At 38.1% G+C, this 18,109-nt stretch overlaps 1 protein-coding gene across 9 annotated transcripts in view; it reads right to left on the bottom strand.

Annotated features, from left to right (window-relative positions):
* Positions 1-12,354, bottom strand: part of LOC109069039 (myomegalin-like) — a 46,830-nt gene extending 34,476 nt beyond the window's left edge. For 8 of the 9 annotated variants that reach the window (XM_042719122.1, XM_042719126.1, XM_042719125.1 and 5 more), the window contains exons 1-4: positions 12,132-12,354; positions 3,884-3,939; positions 3,619-3,683; positions 667-777 (exon numbers count right to left, since the gene is read on the bottom strand). In XM_042719122.1, coding sequence (XP_042575056.1) covers positions 667-777; positions 3,619-3,683; positions 3,884-3,939; positions 12,132-12,169 — 270 coding nt within the window. In that variant the 5' untranslated portion in view covers positions 12,170-12,354. Of the gene's footprint in view, positions 1-666; positions 778-3,618; positions 3,684-3,883; positions 3,940-12,131 lie in introns of those variants that run through there. The other variant, XM_042719129.1, reaches the window with a different exon arrangement.
* Positions 12,355-18,109: the final 5,755 nt, after the last annotated feature.

Raw genomic sequence — 18,109 nt, 5'->3', positions numbered from 1 at the left:
CACCCTTCATATGAACAATTCAGAAGTTAAGTGAGTAAAGCAACTAAACTGAAAAGAGATTCAACAGAACGAATGGATTTCTATGCTGCAATTCAGACTGATATAGACACATCACTTACTAACATACAGACACATGTTCATGTATATTAGCTTGTATTTCAGGATCCTGCAGCATTTTTGGCTGGGTTTTTACATGGTTCAATTAAGAATCTTTAAACAATTGTTTATTTATTTCCAGCAAACATATCTTTTTTGGCATTGTTTTTTTTTCTTCAAAAAAACAAAAACAAAAAACTATTATACAAAAATAAAATGATGGGTTCTTTGGTGCTTCTAATACAGAGTTACTTCTTGTGATTTCAACAAAATTAGTCTTACCAAATCAGCAAACAAAAATATAGGATACATCAAATAAAATGATGTTCAGATTTTCTGTGACAGTAAAATCAAATCTTTCTCACACTGACCCGCAGATCTGTCCCAACCGTTATGAGAACTTCAGCGCTACGATTTCTTTAATGGAAATTTATACATTCTTTTTAATGGAGAAAGGTCATATACAAATGATTTAATATTTATTTGTATCATTTTAGTCATTATTACTGTTAAAGGTCTTTAGGCTGTTTTCTTTTGCTTGTAAATGAAGCAGATCTGAAAGCGTCTCACCGTCCTGTAGATCTCATCGCTGCTGTCCTCAAACTTCTGCTGGATCCGTTCCTCAAGGAAGTAGATGCGCAGCTTGAGGCTGAAGTTCTCCTTCTTCAGATCATTGAGGTGCTGTGAGAGAGTTCGGTAAGTGTTAGACATGTCCGGCGGGAGTGTGTGTGTGTGTGTCTGTGTGTGTGAAGATCATGCCATTCGCACACATCACACAACTACAACACTACAAAAACAAACGTGAAAGATCCTTATCCACATGATCATATTTACACGCCATCTTCACGCTCACACACAGAGAACAAGGGGCCGCTATAAGGGCCCGGGGCCGCATGACTCCATGATGAGCTTTAGGACGGAGATACAGACGGCAGAGCTGTTTTTACTCTGGAAGAAATCCCAGGAATCCCTGAGAGCCCAGAGACGAGCCAATCAGAGGACAGGCTGTGGTCACACGGAGAGAACGGGCTGAGAAGAGGTGAGGTCACATGATCATGAACAGTCTGGACTCGGTCCATTGGACGGCCGCTCCTCGCTCAGAAACTGAGTTCCTAATAATAACTGTCCGTGAGGAGCGTCCCAGCTTCACGTGTGTTTATTCCAGACTCGGCTCAGATAAACCGCTGAAGCCCGTCTTGTGTCCCACAGCAGCCGTCCGTCTGAACGCTGGATGAGTTACGTAACTCACTCTGAACTCTACACTGGCATCCCTGTGTGCTTCACGGCCCTCAGAACAACATCTATAAATACACCAGCGGTCAGACGCACCTGCCGTCATTCCCCTCATCGCAGAATAATACTGATGATGATGATGATGATGATGAAGACTCACACTAATGTGAGTCTGGGAATGATGTCGAGATCAAAACATGAGACTCAAAACTCTCTCATATCTGGGCTTCATCTTTGCCTCTTCTACCAATCATAACTGGCATCACTGTTATACTGTGATGACCAAATACACTACAGGACATTTTAGAATAATTAAGATTATATAATGTTTGTGAAAGAAGTATCTTCTGCTCCCCAAGGCTGCATTTATATGGTCAAAAATACAGAAAAATTGTGAAATGTTATTACAGTTTAAAATAGCTGTTTTCTGTGTGAATCTCTGTTAAAGTGTAATTTATTTCTGTGATGCGCAGCTGTATTTTCAGCATCATTACTCCAGTCTTCAGTGTCACATGATCTTCAGAAATCATAATAATATACTGATTTGCTGCTCAAGAAACATTTCTGATTATTATCAATGTTGAAATCAGTTTTTGCCTTCCATAGGCCATATTTCAAGCATTTAATCAATCAGAAGGTCAGTTTCTCTCTTACACTCACTATCTGCTGTTGTTTGGAGTATCAAAAGTGTTTTCCTCAAGAATGCGCTCAGAGTTCATCATCAGAGAGAAACTAGTGACTCATATAAAGTATTCCTGCATCTCACAGCAAATCACATTGTTCCAGTGTACTATTGACCTATCAGTAAGCCCCGTCCCCCTTAGATACTGTTGCTCACTTGTGACACAAAATATGGAGTTGCTCACTGTCTTACAATGACAGCTGTCAGTGAAAACCTTCTTCCAAGGTGTTTCTGATCAATTTGGGACACAGTTGGACCTTCAAGTGGGACTTGAATATACCATGGAGGGATATATAAAAGATATTAAAATAAATATGTAAAAATACAGATCACAATGCAAATGGGAAGATTATATTACTTCATATTAATCATCACGATCGCAATGGCAACATCCCGGATCAACACCGTTCATATACTGCAGGGTAAGTTTAAATTAATTTACATTTATCCAGATAAATATGGAGAGGCACTCTCATATAGACCTTTGTTTATGTGTTTTTGACTTTCACTGCACGGTACATGACGTGAGAACAGAACACTATTTAGGTTTGTACGTTAGCATGGATTCACTAATTTTAACGCAAATGTTAGCTAGTTTTAGCCAGATATACCTTGCTGAAGGACAATATGCCGCAGAGAACATTTGAGCAGACGAAAGGTGCAACTTAATGAGAGTATGACAACCAGAAAATTAATGTTGGGGTTGAACGCTTAGGGACATTTTGCTCTGTTTTTGTTGGATTTAGGAAATGGAATAAAATAAATTACATTGTCTATCCTCTCAGGATACCTGGAATCAGTGTTACAAGTGCCCTAGGCACATCGTTTTTCCATTTTTGTAGCATAAACCCCCATAAAAGATGCAAGCTTCGGATCTTCCAGTGTTTTTCTATGGCACTGAAACCTACAGATTTCCGAGTTCCGCTCCCTGTGCAACTGATACTCGACTGCCATTGGCTCATCTGCGTTTGAGGGGAGGGGTTTACGATAGGTCAATTGGTCAAACGCTTCGACAGCCAGCAGCCGGACGATCGTCCCACATTCAACTAAATCTGTGCGGCTGCCGACAGCATTTGCCATCATCACACGGCCTTTACCACACATTTACCAGCACTGTTCTGTTTAGACATCTGATGTGAATGTGAGCGGGTGTCTAAACGCTGCTGCATCAGCTCAGCTCTGGTTTATAACATTTGTTTATATTACAATAAAAAAATTAACTAAACTATACATTTAACACAACAAAATAAAAAAGACAAAAATAACAACAGAAACTAACAACAAAAAAACAACACGCACAAACTCACATGACTTCTAACTATAAGAAGTTGTTTCTCAGAATCAGAGCAGCTCACACTCAGAGAAGGCTGCAAAATCAAGGTTCTTAATCGTGTGACGTCACATACAATACAGCAAACAGCACATGGTGGTGCTAGAGAGCAGCTGTGGATCTCTCTGTCCTGAGCATTTCCTTCTTCTGAAACGGACTCCAGCAGCCGTTTAGAAACAAATGGATGTGTTTTAGATCAATGATGGAAACAGTTTCATTTGATCTAATTTTACATGAGAAGGGCTGAACCGCTGCAATCAAATACTGAAAATCTCACCTGTTCAAATTCTCTCAGCGGGTGCGTTTGAAGAGGAACTTTATCAGTGTCTTCATTCAGACAGTCTACAAACATAGAAATGATTGTTAAACATAAATACATATATACACACACACACACACACACATATATTCACTTTGAAATCGGTGATCCAAAACAGTATTTAGACATTTAAGTCACAAAGAAAAATGTATGTATTTGCATTTTTGTGTGTGTATGTGTGAGCAAGTGTGTGTGTGTGTGTGTGTGTGTGTGTGTGTTTTACCTGTCATGTAAACTGCAGTTCTGCACACATTTCCCTCTCCATCCACAACAAAATCCCTGAAAAAACAGAACAGGAATCTATAAATCATAAGTTCATACACACATTACTGAAGCGCTTTTGTCGTTGTACTTTAGCAAAAATGGAAAGTGAATAAAACAATCAAACAAAACAGAGAACAATGAATTAAAGGTCTGCATCAGGATGGGGATAAACAGGCTTGTTGGAAACGCATCGCGCTGTGCAGATCGATCAGAAACACTAGGCTTGCTGCAGTAGTCAATTGTTATATGGAGGCAGATTAGACTCAATAATAATTCACGCAAAAGACATGATGCACAGATGCGTATCCCAATTTACGTGCATGAAAATAAAAATATATATTCACTTATTATTATTTAAATTTCACGAGTTCATCCCGGACTGTAAATGTGTGAATCACCTTGGATGTGTGTGTGTATTTTTGAGACTTTCCTGGCAGCGAACTCCTCCTACGAGGGACACTCGTACTCTTTAGCCAATCAGGTTTGAGCTTGCCGATCAATCAATCATAACCAGCTGTGGGCGTGGCTACCTGGATGTTATATCATCAGCATGAGACCACGGTTCAAGTCACGGCAGAGGTTTGTGCAGTTGATCGTTTCATTTCAGGTAACTAGCCTTGTAAAGGTGTATTGTTTTATCTTTGCATGCTTAAAACTTGAAGTAAAATCGGTCGTTTAGACACACTCGTTAATATGACCAGTGTAAGCCAGCAGATGCTGTTTAGTTTAATATTGATCGAATCCTATGTTTATTTAATTATAATCATAATAATCATTATTGTGTACAACAGTACCGTGATGCAAGCATGTGGTGGTGTGGCACTGACCCAGATCCGCCGTGAAAATGTTAAACACATATGTATGGTGCTTCTGGGCCCGAGTGTAAACAAGGCACAGTGTATGTGTTCAACGACATCACTCCAAAAATCCTGATTGGAACACCCTTAGAGAAAATTATATACAATATTAGAATGTTTGCAGGAGCGGGCGGTAACGTTCAGAAATTAAGAAAACAGTCCCGCAGAGGAGTGTTGAATGAAGTCTTTCCTGTTTTTGGAAATATTTATGTAATCTTTCTAAAATCGAATTGCCTTTTTTAATATGAACTTGTAAAATTAAACAACCATTTGAATAGGAATTAGTACTGTAGTGTCTGTAGTGTCTTTTTTTTTCATTGAAAGTTATATAACTTCATATTTTAAAGTTCACTTACAACACCAAGATGACCGTGGCACATCACTGACCCAAATACAAACAGGCCTGAAACATTACATGCCCATACAAACACATACAGAAGATGTGCATCTGTAAGGGTGAACTCCCTCATGACAATATAACATCCACTGTCACTAGATACACATCCGTCATCAGTGGTTTTTAACCACTCAAAATGGGTAATGTTCCACATTCTGAATATGGAGCCTCATTGAGACATTGGAAAATTCCAAAAGAAAAGTTTATTAAGAAGTGCAGTCTAAAATTATATAGTGATAACTTTAATACTTCTCGGAAAAAGAATATGAATAGCAACCACAAACTCAAGATTCAATCACAAATTATAAAACAAGACACACCCCTATTAAAAAAAAAAAATCATCATAATACACAAATCTACAAAAAAAAAGATTTTGATCACTTTTGAAAATGAGCCATATTTGGTTTTTGACCATTGAAATTGTGTACAATTTAATGATTTACCCCTGGAGCCATACTGAAATTCCAATATCTCTGGGCATTGAGATATCTTTAATGGTTTTTGAGTTACAGGCCTAGGGTTAGGTTTAGGAGAACTTTGGAGAAAAAAACTTGTAAAGTGCTCTTTCCCCATATTTGAATGGTCACCATTGGCACATGATGCAACAAAGATTGCTAAAGTCAGCAGATTTTATTAACAGACCTACCGATCTCTGTGTAAAAATAACATTATGCTGCTGTCATCTTTCTGAAGTCAGGGTTAGGGCCATTTTTACCCCCCCTCTACAAAATAGTGGATTACTCAGGGAATTTTCATTCATGACATTTAATATTTTGGCTTTCATCTCTATACATGTTTATTAAATCACTAAAAACTAAACTGTCAAATAAAAGATTTAGATTACAAACAAAATGAATCAACCCAATCATTCTCCTGACTGACTTTACTTAAGCCGTGTTTCCACCGCTGGAACTTTACCCAGGAGCTAGGGACTTTGGGCTGGTACTGGGTGTGATTCCACCGCAGGAACCAGGATCTAAATAAAGTTCCGGGTAAAAAAAAATGCCCCTCACAAAGTTCCGGAACTTTAGGGGCGGGACTTGGGTGCTGAGCATGCTGATTGGTTGTTCATTTATTTGGATCATTTTCTAAATATTACTGTTATTGTGTCATGAAATGTAATTTCAAAGTATTTCAGGCGAGAATGTAGTTGTTTAAATTCAAATCTGCAGTTTATTTATAAAGACAGTGCCTATTTAAAAACATGTTTCGCCAATTTCGGAGACGATCAGCTCCACGCGATCAGCGGGAACTCAGTGCTCATGTATCCGCCGAGAGCAGTCTCACCTTGGCTAGTCCTTCTCACATTTGGTTAACATGGTTAAACATAAAATATAATTAGTTTTGGGTAAATCTAACAGGTAATCTTTGGTCTTTATTCAATTTATCTATATGTTAAAATGAAAATAAAAAGAGTCAATTGATATAATATTTCGTTTCATTGTAATGGCTGTATATATACACATTTCCCTGAACTAAGTACATTTCTGCAGCTATTATTATGTTTAAATAAAAAAGGAAGGAAGCAGTGGTATTTCATATTATATTTCGTTTTATTGTAAATATACAGTGAGGAAAATTGCAGTAGCCAAGGTGAGCTGACCGATGTTATCAAGTACGCTGCTGTTTGCAGAATTACCGGATTTGCGTCGTCACGGTCATCACACTCCCGAGTCAAACTCGCAAAGTCTGACCTACCGAGGATGCAAGTCCAAAATTTGCGTACTTTGTATTGAGAAACGCGCGCAGACCTATGTCACCAGACTATTTGCCTAATCTTCACGGTACTTTAGACTGCGGTGGAAACGCAGAAAGCAACAGGTCTGGGGGGAAAATAGTTCCTGGGGAAAAAGTTCCTGGTACAATTGTTCCGGGTAATTTCGGTGGAAACACGGCATTAGATCCTGGTTCCTGCGGTGAAAACACACAGAGTACTAGCCCAAAGTCCCTAGTTCCTGGGTAAAGTTCCAGCGGTGGAAACGCGGGTTATGTCAGGCTAGGAAGTCTCACACTCATCCAGGCCATACACCCACAACAGATTTTGAAACCACAGACAACCCTATTATTTGTATGACCATCACATAAAAGTGTCTAAATCCTTAGTCTCGGGCCATGCAAAATAATTAAAGGTTCTCTCTTGAACAGCACATTCATTTCACTTCCTTTCCCGTTTCTTCATTTTCTTTGATATCTCGTTTTCCTCCTTCTGTTTATGTGTGTGTGTGTACATTTTTTTTCTTGTACCTGTCCCTTCTTCACCAGCAGGTCTACTGTTATGAACAGAACTCTCTCCACCTTGTTTCAAAACAGCTGAATATATGAATATATATTCAATATGGCATTATGGCTTAATGCCATAGTCATATCTTGAAAGGCTGTGATTTAATTAAATAAAAATATCAATGCGCTGCAGTTTTCAGGGTGAAGCTGTAATGTGTTCGAGTGCAGCCCATGACACAGCGCTTCACTCTCAAACATGCAGCGCATTTATTTATTTGCTGGCAAACCACCAAAATAAAAGCAGTTTACATTTGAGGAGAGATGCACCGATTGGCCATAAATCGGAACCGGATGCTTTTTTGTTTTATTTCAGAGTCTGTAAACGGCGTTAACAGAGGCCAGAGACACAGAGGAGAATGCAGTTTCTGTGTGAATGATCAGTGGTGGAACTGCCTGCGATCGTGGACGGACTTACCATTTGGCTTGAGTGGGCTGCAACCCATGGGCCCCGCCTTGTCTTTGCCCATTTACGTTTGTTTGATTTGTTAGTTATATGCCAGTCAGAATTCAGAAATTATTAGCCGCATTTCCAATGTGCATGCAAGATCTAAAGCTACAGCTTACAACTACGACCTTCAAGGCCACAATCAAACAACATAAACTGGTATTTATGAATATTTCACATAGAAGAAGGACACACGTATTGAATCGCGTCTGTACCATTCAGTTTATCACATGGCTACTTTAAACAGCTCCATTAAGCCTTTAGCCCCAAAGAGCGCACATTTAGAAAGATAATGATAAATTCTGAAATGTTCACACATCATTTCTTTACAGAGGATGATTCTATATTACTATATTAATGTTCCACTAAATTATGCGATCATCTGATGAGTTTTGAGTAATCTCTCTCGTCTTACTGCCATTACACATAGTTGGGAAGAAATGTCATCAAAAAGATTATAAATTAAAAAAAAACAATTTAATAAGTTTCTATTTTTATAACATAGCTATGCCTATGATATAGGACTTAGCCTATCACACAAACAAGAGTCCTGTTTTTTATTTTTTTTCGAATATCTGAACGATCGCAAATGTACAATACACAACACAAAATTCCATTTTGCTCTGTCAGAAAGAAAACAAAACAAACAGCAGAACTGCTGTGTCACCGGACAGCAGTGTTTTGTTCCTCAGCGTTACACGGACAGTAAATGATTCTATCAGGAAATAAGTACAGTAGTTAAAAAAGTTAAAGAATCAGCTTTTTAAAGGAATCGGTTGATTCAGCTCACTCATTAAGACAGTCACTTGCTGCCACCTACTGGCGGTTGCAGTTTCATATTTAAAAAAAGTAGCTTATTTCATTTTTGCAATCATTTAATATTTCTGCATTCAAATGTTATATTAAAACTTAACATTTATACACAATCCATCTATGACTTTTTTGAAAGTGAGTTCATTTGACTGTTAATAGCCAGCGTGTATTTTTATTCGATTGAATTTATTGATTAAATAAGAACCTGACATAAAAGGACACAGATATGACAATAACTTTTATTTTAAGTCAAGACACTGTCTAAGACTTGATGGCTGCTCTGTCAGTTCTTCTTCATCAGTTAGGAACCTAGGTGTGCTATTTGATAGCAATCTTTCCTTAGAAAGTCACATTTCTAGCATTTGTTAAACTGCATTTTTTCATCTCAAAAATATATCTAAATTACGACCTATGCTCTCAATGTCAAATGCAGAAACGTTAATTCATGCATTCATGACCTCAAGGTTAGATTATTGTAATGCTTTATTGGGTGGTTGTTTTGCACGCTTAATAAACAAACTCCAGCTAGTCCAAAATGCAGATACTGAATTTTTTATTTTCCTAAGCTGCAAGTCGTAACCATCAGAGTTAAAACAAAAAACTCTTGAAATATTTCAGTTTGTGTGCAGTGATTCTAGAATATAAGAAAGTTTGCTTTTTTGAATTAAATTACATAAAATAATTCATTAACTAATTATTTGAGCTGTACCTGTATGTTTCTCTTATCGCTTCAGACGTTTGTTCTATTCGAACGTAAGTGCCCTGTGAAGTTGACATCACGGGATATTCAGCCATGATTCCAGTTCGAAGCGAACATATATGTTCCATTCAAAGTGCATTGAAGTGTGCAAGACATGAATTTAAATTGTATTTATTTACAGAGGTATATGATGTCACACTTGTCCGTGTGTGAATGTTCTGAAGTGAAGTAAACTTCAACAGATTTCCCCTGCTCAGGGAGTCAAGTCAGGTCAAGTCACCTTTATTTATATAGCACTTTAAACAAAACAGATTGTGTCAAAGCAACTGAACAACATTAATTAGGAAAACAGTGTGTCAATAATGCAAATTGAGGGTTAAAGGCAGTTCATCATTGAATTCAGTGATGTCATCATCTCAGTTCAGTTCAGGGCACCAAAGTGGTCAGGACCGGCCCTGGTGTTGTCTGCTCTAGCTATAAATCGATGTGGACATCTGTCGGCTAAATTATTAATGCAAGTTTACAATAATGATATAATGATTTTCTTTAACACACAGCATTCTGACTATGGAAAATAATGAGATGCTACTGATAGTCAAACATTTGCTAGCAGTTTAATACTGTGAGGGGAGAGCCTTTAGGGTACAGTTAGGGCATGTCGAAAAACTCCCAGCTCATTTTCTCCCCCAACTTTAAAATCATCCAAAATCGCTGCAGAAGCACCGACCCAATGTTTAGCGCAAGGATGATCAAACACTCTTTCAAAATAAAAAAAATAAAAAAATAATAATAATAATAATTTAAACAACAATGTAGGATGATTGTAAAGTTGGAGGAGAAAAGTGTTGGGAGTTTTAAGACATACCTTGTCTTGAACCATTGTACACAGAGCTAGACAAGACGAGCAAAAAGTGTATAATTTTTTATTTTTTTAAGAAAATGACCGATCGTTTCGTTATGTAAGTTGCGACTGATAAATTATTTGCGACTGAAGAAAGGGAGACATGAAAATCTTGGATGACATGGAGGTGATTAAATTATCAGGATATTTTTATTCTGAAAGTGGAGTAATTATTTTAAAAACTGTTGCCGTCATGTACTCTGAAGCATACTGTAGCATGCAAAATACGTATTTAGTTGTGTGTATTGTTCTCTCCCCGCACATCCTCTTCACACTCAAAATTCTATAAAAATATATTTTCTCCTCTATATACATCACATCCCAACTAAAATATAAACAACACAAACTCCAAGATCCAGAACACCTGAGAAGAGATGATGCCAACCCCTCAGAGGACCTCAGATGATGCTAACCCAGAGACAACATACAGAACTAACACATTTTGCTACAAGTTTGATTGCATAATTGCTGTTAATAGTGTTAATCGTCTGTTTATTTACGTCTTTTATTGATTTCTCTGAACATTTCTGCCGTATACACATAAACTGACAGTCACCACTGATAAGCTACTACTAAATATTGTAGAAACTTAATTTTCTGTAAAGTTGCTTTGCAATGATTTGTATCGTAAAAGCGCTATACAAATAAACTTGAATTGAATTGAATTGAACCAATCACAACTGACTGGGTCATCGGACCAATCATGCAGTTTAGCGTCACGCAAAGGAGGAATTTGGAAAAATGAATCGTTAAACGAATCGTTTGGGAGTCACTGAGCAAAAAAAGAAAAAATAAATGCATATTTTAAGACAATGAAAGTGTTTTTTGACCTTGCATGCATGTCAACCTGTTGTTGGGGACTCCCAAAACAAAAATATGAACCTTTCATTACCCATAATAGGGGCACTTTAATACCGCGTGGTTCATATGCATGTTGCTGCAGATTGGACTTGCATATTTGACACAACCACCAAACAAGAGAAAACGTATCTCAAACCCCGTTGCACACCGTGTTTCCAGGAAACGTCGTTCAAACCGGAAACCGTACCGGTTTGAGCTTGAATTTGCCTCAGATTACGATCACATGATCTCCATCTGAACTCAAACGTGTCTCATCAAAGCTGCTCTATGTGATGTTTTATTAAATTTCGGGAGGAGCACGCGCAGATAATTAACACGGCCAGTCCATCATCAGTATTTACACCATCTATCCAACCAGCGCAAGAGAGAACCCCTATAAATAATCAATCAGCCTTGCCTTCATTATCTTTAGTCTTTCAGCATCCCTCCACCACCCCGACTCCTCACCTTCAGCCCGTTCGCTCTGGGTCCGGGCTAAAAGCCGAGCTCGGAGCTCTCTCCAAATACGCATAACATTTACTCTGTTTATTATATGTAAGCGTGAACTCGTGAAGTGGTCTTACTGGGTCACATATTGATGTTTATTATGTTTTATTATTATGTCAAAAACCTTATGACATGAATAACAAATACATAATCAACAATACTGTACACATCCATCCATAATGCAGCATCACTGATCAGGTTCACTGCACTGCTTATGAGATGAAGATGGAAGATATAGGCTACAGTACTGTGCAGGTCCTTCTCAGACTGAATCAGGTGCATCTGCAGCCATGCATTGACCTCCTCTGTGGATGAAAACCCTCAGGAGAAACACGAACATTAGTCCCGTTGTCTAATGAACTGCATCAGAACGTAAACATAAGACTGGTGCAATGAAACAAAGGCCCCTTTTTTTGTGACGCTGATGAGCGGATTCATATGAAATAAAGCCGTGATCGGTCCTCACCGCTCGGCCGCCGCCGCTCCGTCGCTCCGGTTCATCATCAAACACCGGGCCGGTGCCGATCATCCCTCCATCGCTATTCCTCACAGACAGAGCCGACGCTGAGCTTCGCTTCGGTTCGCTTGTCCTACATTCACAGGCCTGTGTGAAGCTGCTTCTGGACTCATTTGGGTTACATCTGACCTACATCAGCCGAACCGCATCAGAACCTCGGCTGTACTGCGCATGCGTCTCTCTGCACCGAGCAGCGCTTTAATCAAGAGGACAATAGAAACCTCATTTACATTTACTGATCGCAGTCACACATTTCTGGTCGAAATAACTAAGCAGAACTAGAAACATTTATATTCATTTGTGGTATGTTAACATTTAAGTGTTCATTTCATTTATTAAAAATATAGAAATATCTCCATTTTAATTACATGCGTATTAAAAATAAAAAAAAACCTTGCTATTACTGCATTAACCTGTTAACTGACCCACTCGTCATTACATGATTTAAACAGTAATATCTTAGTCTGAACCTAAAGTAATCTTGGAAAACTATATATGGTTTGAAAGCTTAAAGACTCTAGTTTTCATATGTCATGACTCATGACTGATTTACAGAGCAACGGCAATTTATTAATTTGCAAGAAGAGTAGGCTACTCATCCGAGTCACAGAGCGAATTCTGATCTTTACTTTAAAATAGGGATGCACATGTGAAATCATGAAAAATCGGTAAAAACCTTCATTCCTTTTCATGAAGTGAAAGTTGTGACATATGTCAAGTATGGTGACCCATACTCGAAATTGGTGCTCTGCATTTAACCCATCCAAGTGCACACACACAGCAGTGAGAAGTGAACACACCGTGAACACACACACCCGGAGCAGTGGGCAGCTATATATCCAGCGCCCGAGGAGCAACTGGGGGTTCAGTGCCTTGCTCAAGGGCACTTCAGCCATGGGTATTGAGGGAGGAAGAGAGCGCTGTTTATTCACTCCCCCCACCTACAACTCCTGCCAGCACCGAGACTCGAACCTGCAACCTTCTGGTTACAACTAAAAATCTCAAACCATAATTACACAGCTGCCCCAACATGTTAAGTGTTCAAAAGATAAGATGGTTTTAGATATCATCCATTCTATTTTTTGAGAAAAAATGGTCTAAATGTGTTTTGAATGTAAAGAAAAAAACAATAGATTCTCCATTTTTGATGCAGTGTAGACTATAACACCTCCCGATCTCAATTCGAACATCTGAGTCTTTACTCATTTTCAAAAAACATCTAAAGACTCATCTTTTTCGTCTGCACTTAACCAACTAATACTAGTACTTACCTTTTCTTTATCTTGTCTATCATATTCATTTAAAAAAAAAAAAAAAAAAAAAAACATGGCTACGTGTTCTGTACTAGACTAACTGAGACTTGTCATAGCACTTGTATACCGTTGTTGTTCTCTCGTTTATCTGATTGTTTCTGCAGCTGTGGCCTAACGGTTAGAGATTTGGACTTGTAACCAGAAGGTCACAGGTTCGAGTCTCGGTGCTGGCAGGAGTTGTAGGTGGGAGGGAGTGAATGAACAGTGCTCTCTTCGACCCTCAATACCCATGACTGAAGTACACTTGAGCAAGGCACTGAACCCCCAGTTGCTCCCTGGGCGCTGGATATATAGCTGCCCACTGCTCCGGGTGTGTGTTCACGGTGTGTTCACTTCTCACTGCTGTGTGTGTGCACTTGGATGGGTTAAATGCAGAGCACCAATTTCGAGTATGGCTTATTTTGAGTGGATTTAAAATACAATTTCATTTTTTTTTCACTTTCATTTGTAAGTCGCTTTGGATAAAAGCGTCTGCTAAATGATTAAATGATTAAATGTAAATGTAAATAACACAGGTCCAGGGCTCTCGTTGCATGCCTTTTATGTGTTTTTTGGAGGTTTATTTGAAATCAAATAGTGCCATACTTCTGAATGTGATGTCTATTCATAAATATTGAGAGAAGTATGGAAAAACATGTTTCAGATCATTCAAACCATAGATGGATATGGGGGCGCCCTTATATGGTTACTAATGGGGGTTTGATGGTCATCTAGTGGAAAAGTGTGGAACTGTGCCAAACAAAATCTCACTGAAAGCTCATTTTTTGACATATCAACCTCAAATTTGAAACACAAAACTTGTTCAGAGTTTTGGCTTTGATTTTCTAGCAGTTTTAAGAGTGAAACATGTTTTGTAAAATATATGTTATATATAAAATATAAATATTTTAATTTTTACATTTTATATTTTCATAAACATAAACTTCAATAACTTTTTTCACTTCTACAATAATCTGCCAAGTGTCTTTTTTAAAAAGAGACCAACCTTAGCTCTGTGCTCCAAAGCATTCAAATTGTATAATAATTTAAGCTGGAAATGTCATTTTCAGGTCTATGCTCAAAAAGTGGAACCAACAGAGAATTGTTGTAGCACTTGTATATCATTGCTCTTTTGTTGATTTTGATTGCTTTTATTGACCTCATTTGTAACTCGCTTTGGATAAAAGTGTCTGCTAAATGATTAAATGTAAATGTAAGATTATTTATAGGTGTCTTTGTGTGAATCACTAAATATCATGTAATTACAATTCCGGATTGGCTTTGAATTCGAGTCAATGAATTTAAAAGGCATATTTTCAGTTCTGACTCCCTCGCAGCCTTGACTATCAGCATGAAGGTCTGTGGAAGAGCAGTATGTAAAAACACACACATACACCACAATCATGATATTGCGTGATTCATTTCAAACAATATTTTTCAGGCAATTAATTACATTACAATCCAATTTAAACACACTAATATCTGATAAATAAGCACATTTGTGTTGGAAAAGAGATGTCCAGCGCTGCTCTGATTGGCTTCATTGTGACGCTCCAAACTGAATCACTGTTTCTGAGTCAAAGCCTCTCTCTTTTTCTTACTTTTGCATGGAGAGTAAAACACATATGCTTATAGACATCCTGATTTGAATAAAATGCCGTTTTAAATTAAATGTATGTTTTTATTGTTTGAATCGTGTAGATTTCTGTGTATCTTCACAGAAAGCAGTGCTTTTTCAGTCGTGCTGATGGGAAACACATTTGGTAAAAACGTCTGATTCAGATCAGCGGCTCATTAGATGAGAGCTTGAAGAGCTCAGCCCTAAGAAAGGAGAGAGAAACTAATAGGTTCTCAAGGACCAGGGGTGCTTCTCAACATCCCTCCTCATATCCTCTCTCCTCTGTCCTCCATCCTATGACCCGGAAACCAGTCGAGCTCAGCCGTCTTGTAGGACATCTCAATTCTCTAACTGCTCTGCGAGGAGGCGAGTAGTGAGGAGGTGTATCCTTATAAACCATATCGTAAAAAATAACATTTATATTTTACCTTTGTAGTTTAAATAAACCATAAGGTTTGCCAACTGTCCCGAATTAGGCGGGACGTCCCGCATTTTGAGCCTAATTGATTTGTCCCGTACGGGACCTCACTTGTCCCGTTTTTTTACTACTGCGCTGATCTAACCACTGATACAACAGCAGTGCTAATCACGACACTTGAGAATGATCACTAGAGTTGTGACGTTCGCGAACGAACCAATTCTTTTGAACGGCTCATAAACATGAACGATTGGAGCCGAGTCGCGGCTGGAGGGGAGCCGTTCTTCCTATGCGTGTTTCACACAGATGCACACAAATGAGCTCCTCCGCGAGACAGAACAGTTATAGGGGGAGGGGCGCACCCAGCGCAGGCCAACCCTTTATAGCGTGATGATATAATTAAATAGTAGTGCACGCATCCTTCACGTGAGTACTCCAGTGGAAAAAAACCCTGCGTGCCTCTGCCATTGGATAGGAGCGGAGCCATGACGTGTGCACGCTGCCGTCACATGCTTACTCCAGTTTAAAAAAAAAAAAAAATTGTGTTCATTTAAAACTTGTTCTTTTAAAAACATTAAAAATGTTCTTTTGTGATACTGCTCTTGTATAGAAATGTTTCACTAAAAGCTGTTTTGCACAGACATTCATTGCAGCCCACTTTGTTATTGTTCATTGACTTGAAGGGGCTGATGTCCTATTTGCAAAGTTTACAGTAGTAATAGTATGTAGTATGTAGACATTTCCATTTTATTTATTCTAATTTGATCTACTTTAAATATTTTTTGTTTTCTATCAAAATGTTCTTATGTGATAACAATGTTCTTGTGTGGAAGTGTTTGTAAAAGCTGTTTTGCACAGAAATTCATTGCAGCCGGCTTTGTTTTTGATGTTTGTTTGTGTATTGTATGAATAACATAAGTCAACGTAGCTTTACACACACACACACACACACACTTTGTACTAAAGGTAAATCCAAAACAGTGATGTCACTGTCTAAGCAGAGGGATTTGTGCAACCCTATGGAATATAGTCCACACATGACAAATGAGGTAATAATCAATATTTCAGAATAATTCAAACTCAGATATGGGTGTGTGATATCTGAGTTTTAATTATTTGACTACAAATCTCACCTCATCATTCCTCGCAGTGATTATTTCCAGGATAAACTGAGATGCCCCCAAAAATGAAACTTCAAATAACTGTGAACTGTCATGTAAGGACTTTTCTCTGGCTGCACAGAAGGACAAAAGACTGCTTGAATCGGTCAAGGGTAGCCAAAAATATCCATGGAAAAAGTAGACTTGGTTAGCAGAGGCATGCCCCTCTTTTCTTCTTTTGCACTTAAATGTTTTATTTTGTCAAGTTTTGTTTTCCAACTTATATATAGTTTGAGTGAATTAGAATGTTTAGAATTTATTCCCCACCACTGTTTGTGTGCACAGAGGTTGCATGTTCTGAGTTCGCTATTTGATTCCAAGCAAAACTACAGCATACATAAGCTATGTTATTTTTAGTTTGTCACATGCAAGATTAACATGTATTTTTCTAACCTACAGTGCAGGAGTCACAAGTATTTTGTCTCAGTCCTTTAATTTAACCATTACCTATTACCTTTACTATTTGTCTGTGTTAATGCTGCTTTAAATGAACAAACTATTATTAAACCTACTGTACGTTGCCAAGGCATGAGAGTTATGTATTAATATTTTATTAAAGGGATAGTTCACCACAAAAATGAAAATTATGAGTTTCTTTGTTCTGCTGAACACAAAGGAAGATATTTGGAAGAATGTTTGTAATCAAACAGATCTCGGTCCCCATTGACTTCCATAGTAGGAAAAAAATATATACTATGGAAGTCAATGGGGACCGAGATCTGTTTGGTTACAAACATTCTTCCAGATATCTTCCTTTGTGTTCAGCAGAACAAAGAAACTCATACAGGTTTGGAACAACTTGAGGGTGAGTGAACGATGACAGAATTTTTCATTTTTGGGTGTGAACTATTCCTTTAAATTATCTATCATTATGACAAATGGCTAAAAATCATACACTGTATTTTCGCACAAAACCAGCCCACCTTTTGTCCCTCATTTCATAGTGACAAAGTTGGCAACCCTACTCACATCTGTCGTAAAAAAATTACATTTATATTTTACCTTTGTAGTTTAAATAAACCATACATGTCATTTATTTCAAAAGGGCATCTTGCTTTATTTATATTTATTATGAATGCCTTAAAAATTGAACTTAAAAAACATAAGGGCAGATCCCTTTAGCGCAGATGATGATGTTTTGAAGTGACACTTGAGTTGTTAAGAATATTCCAATGTTCATCCTTTGATTCCTCCGCCTTCATTTCCTTTTCTTGCATCCTTCCCTCGTATGCTAAGGGGGTGGAGCTAAGACGCGAGAGGAAAGGAAACAAGGATGCACAAATAAGAAAACAGAAGCACTCCAGGACTGAAAAGCACAGTTTTAGAGCAAATCTGAGGAGTTGCAGTACCACAGCGCGAGTAACGCTCAGTCAATGTAAACTGAACATAAACCAGCAGTGTTAAACTATACTGGTATATGAGCTCAGATGACAGGTGAG

The sequence above is a fragment of the Cyprinus carpio genome, chromosome B2 (assembly GCF_018340385.1).
Source record: "Cyprinus carpio isolate SPL01 chromosome B2, ASM1834038v1, whole genome shotgun sequence".
Classification (NCBI taxonomy): Eukaryota; Metazoa; Chordata; class Actinopteri; order Cypriniformes; family Cyprinidae; genus Cyprinus; species Cyprinus carpio.
This window is presented reverse-complemented; position numbering and strand designations above follow the sequence as displayed.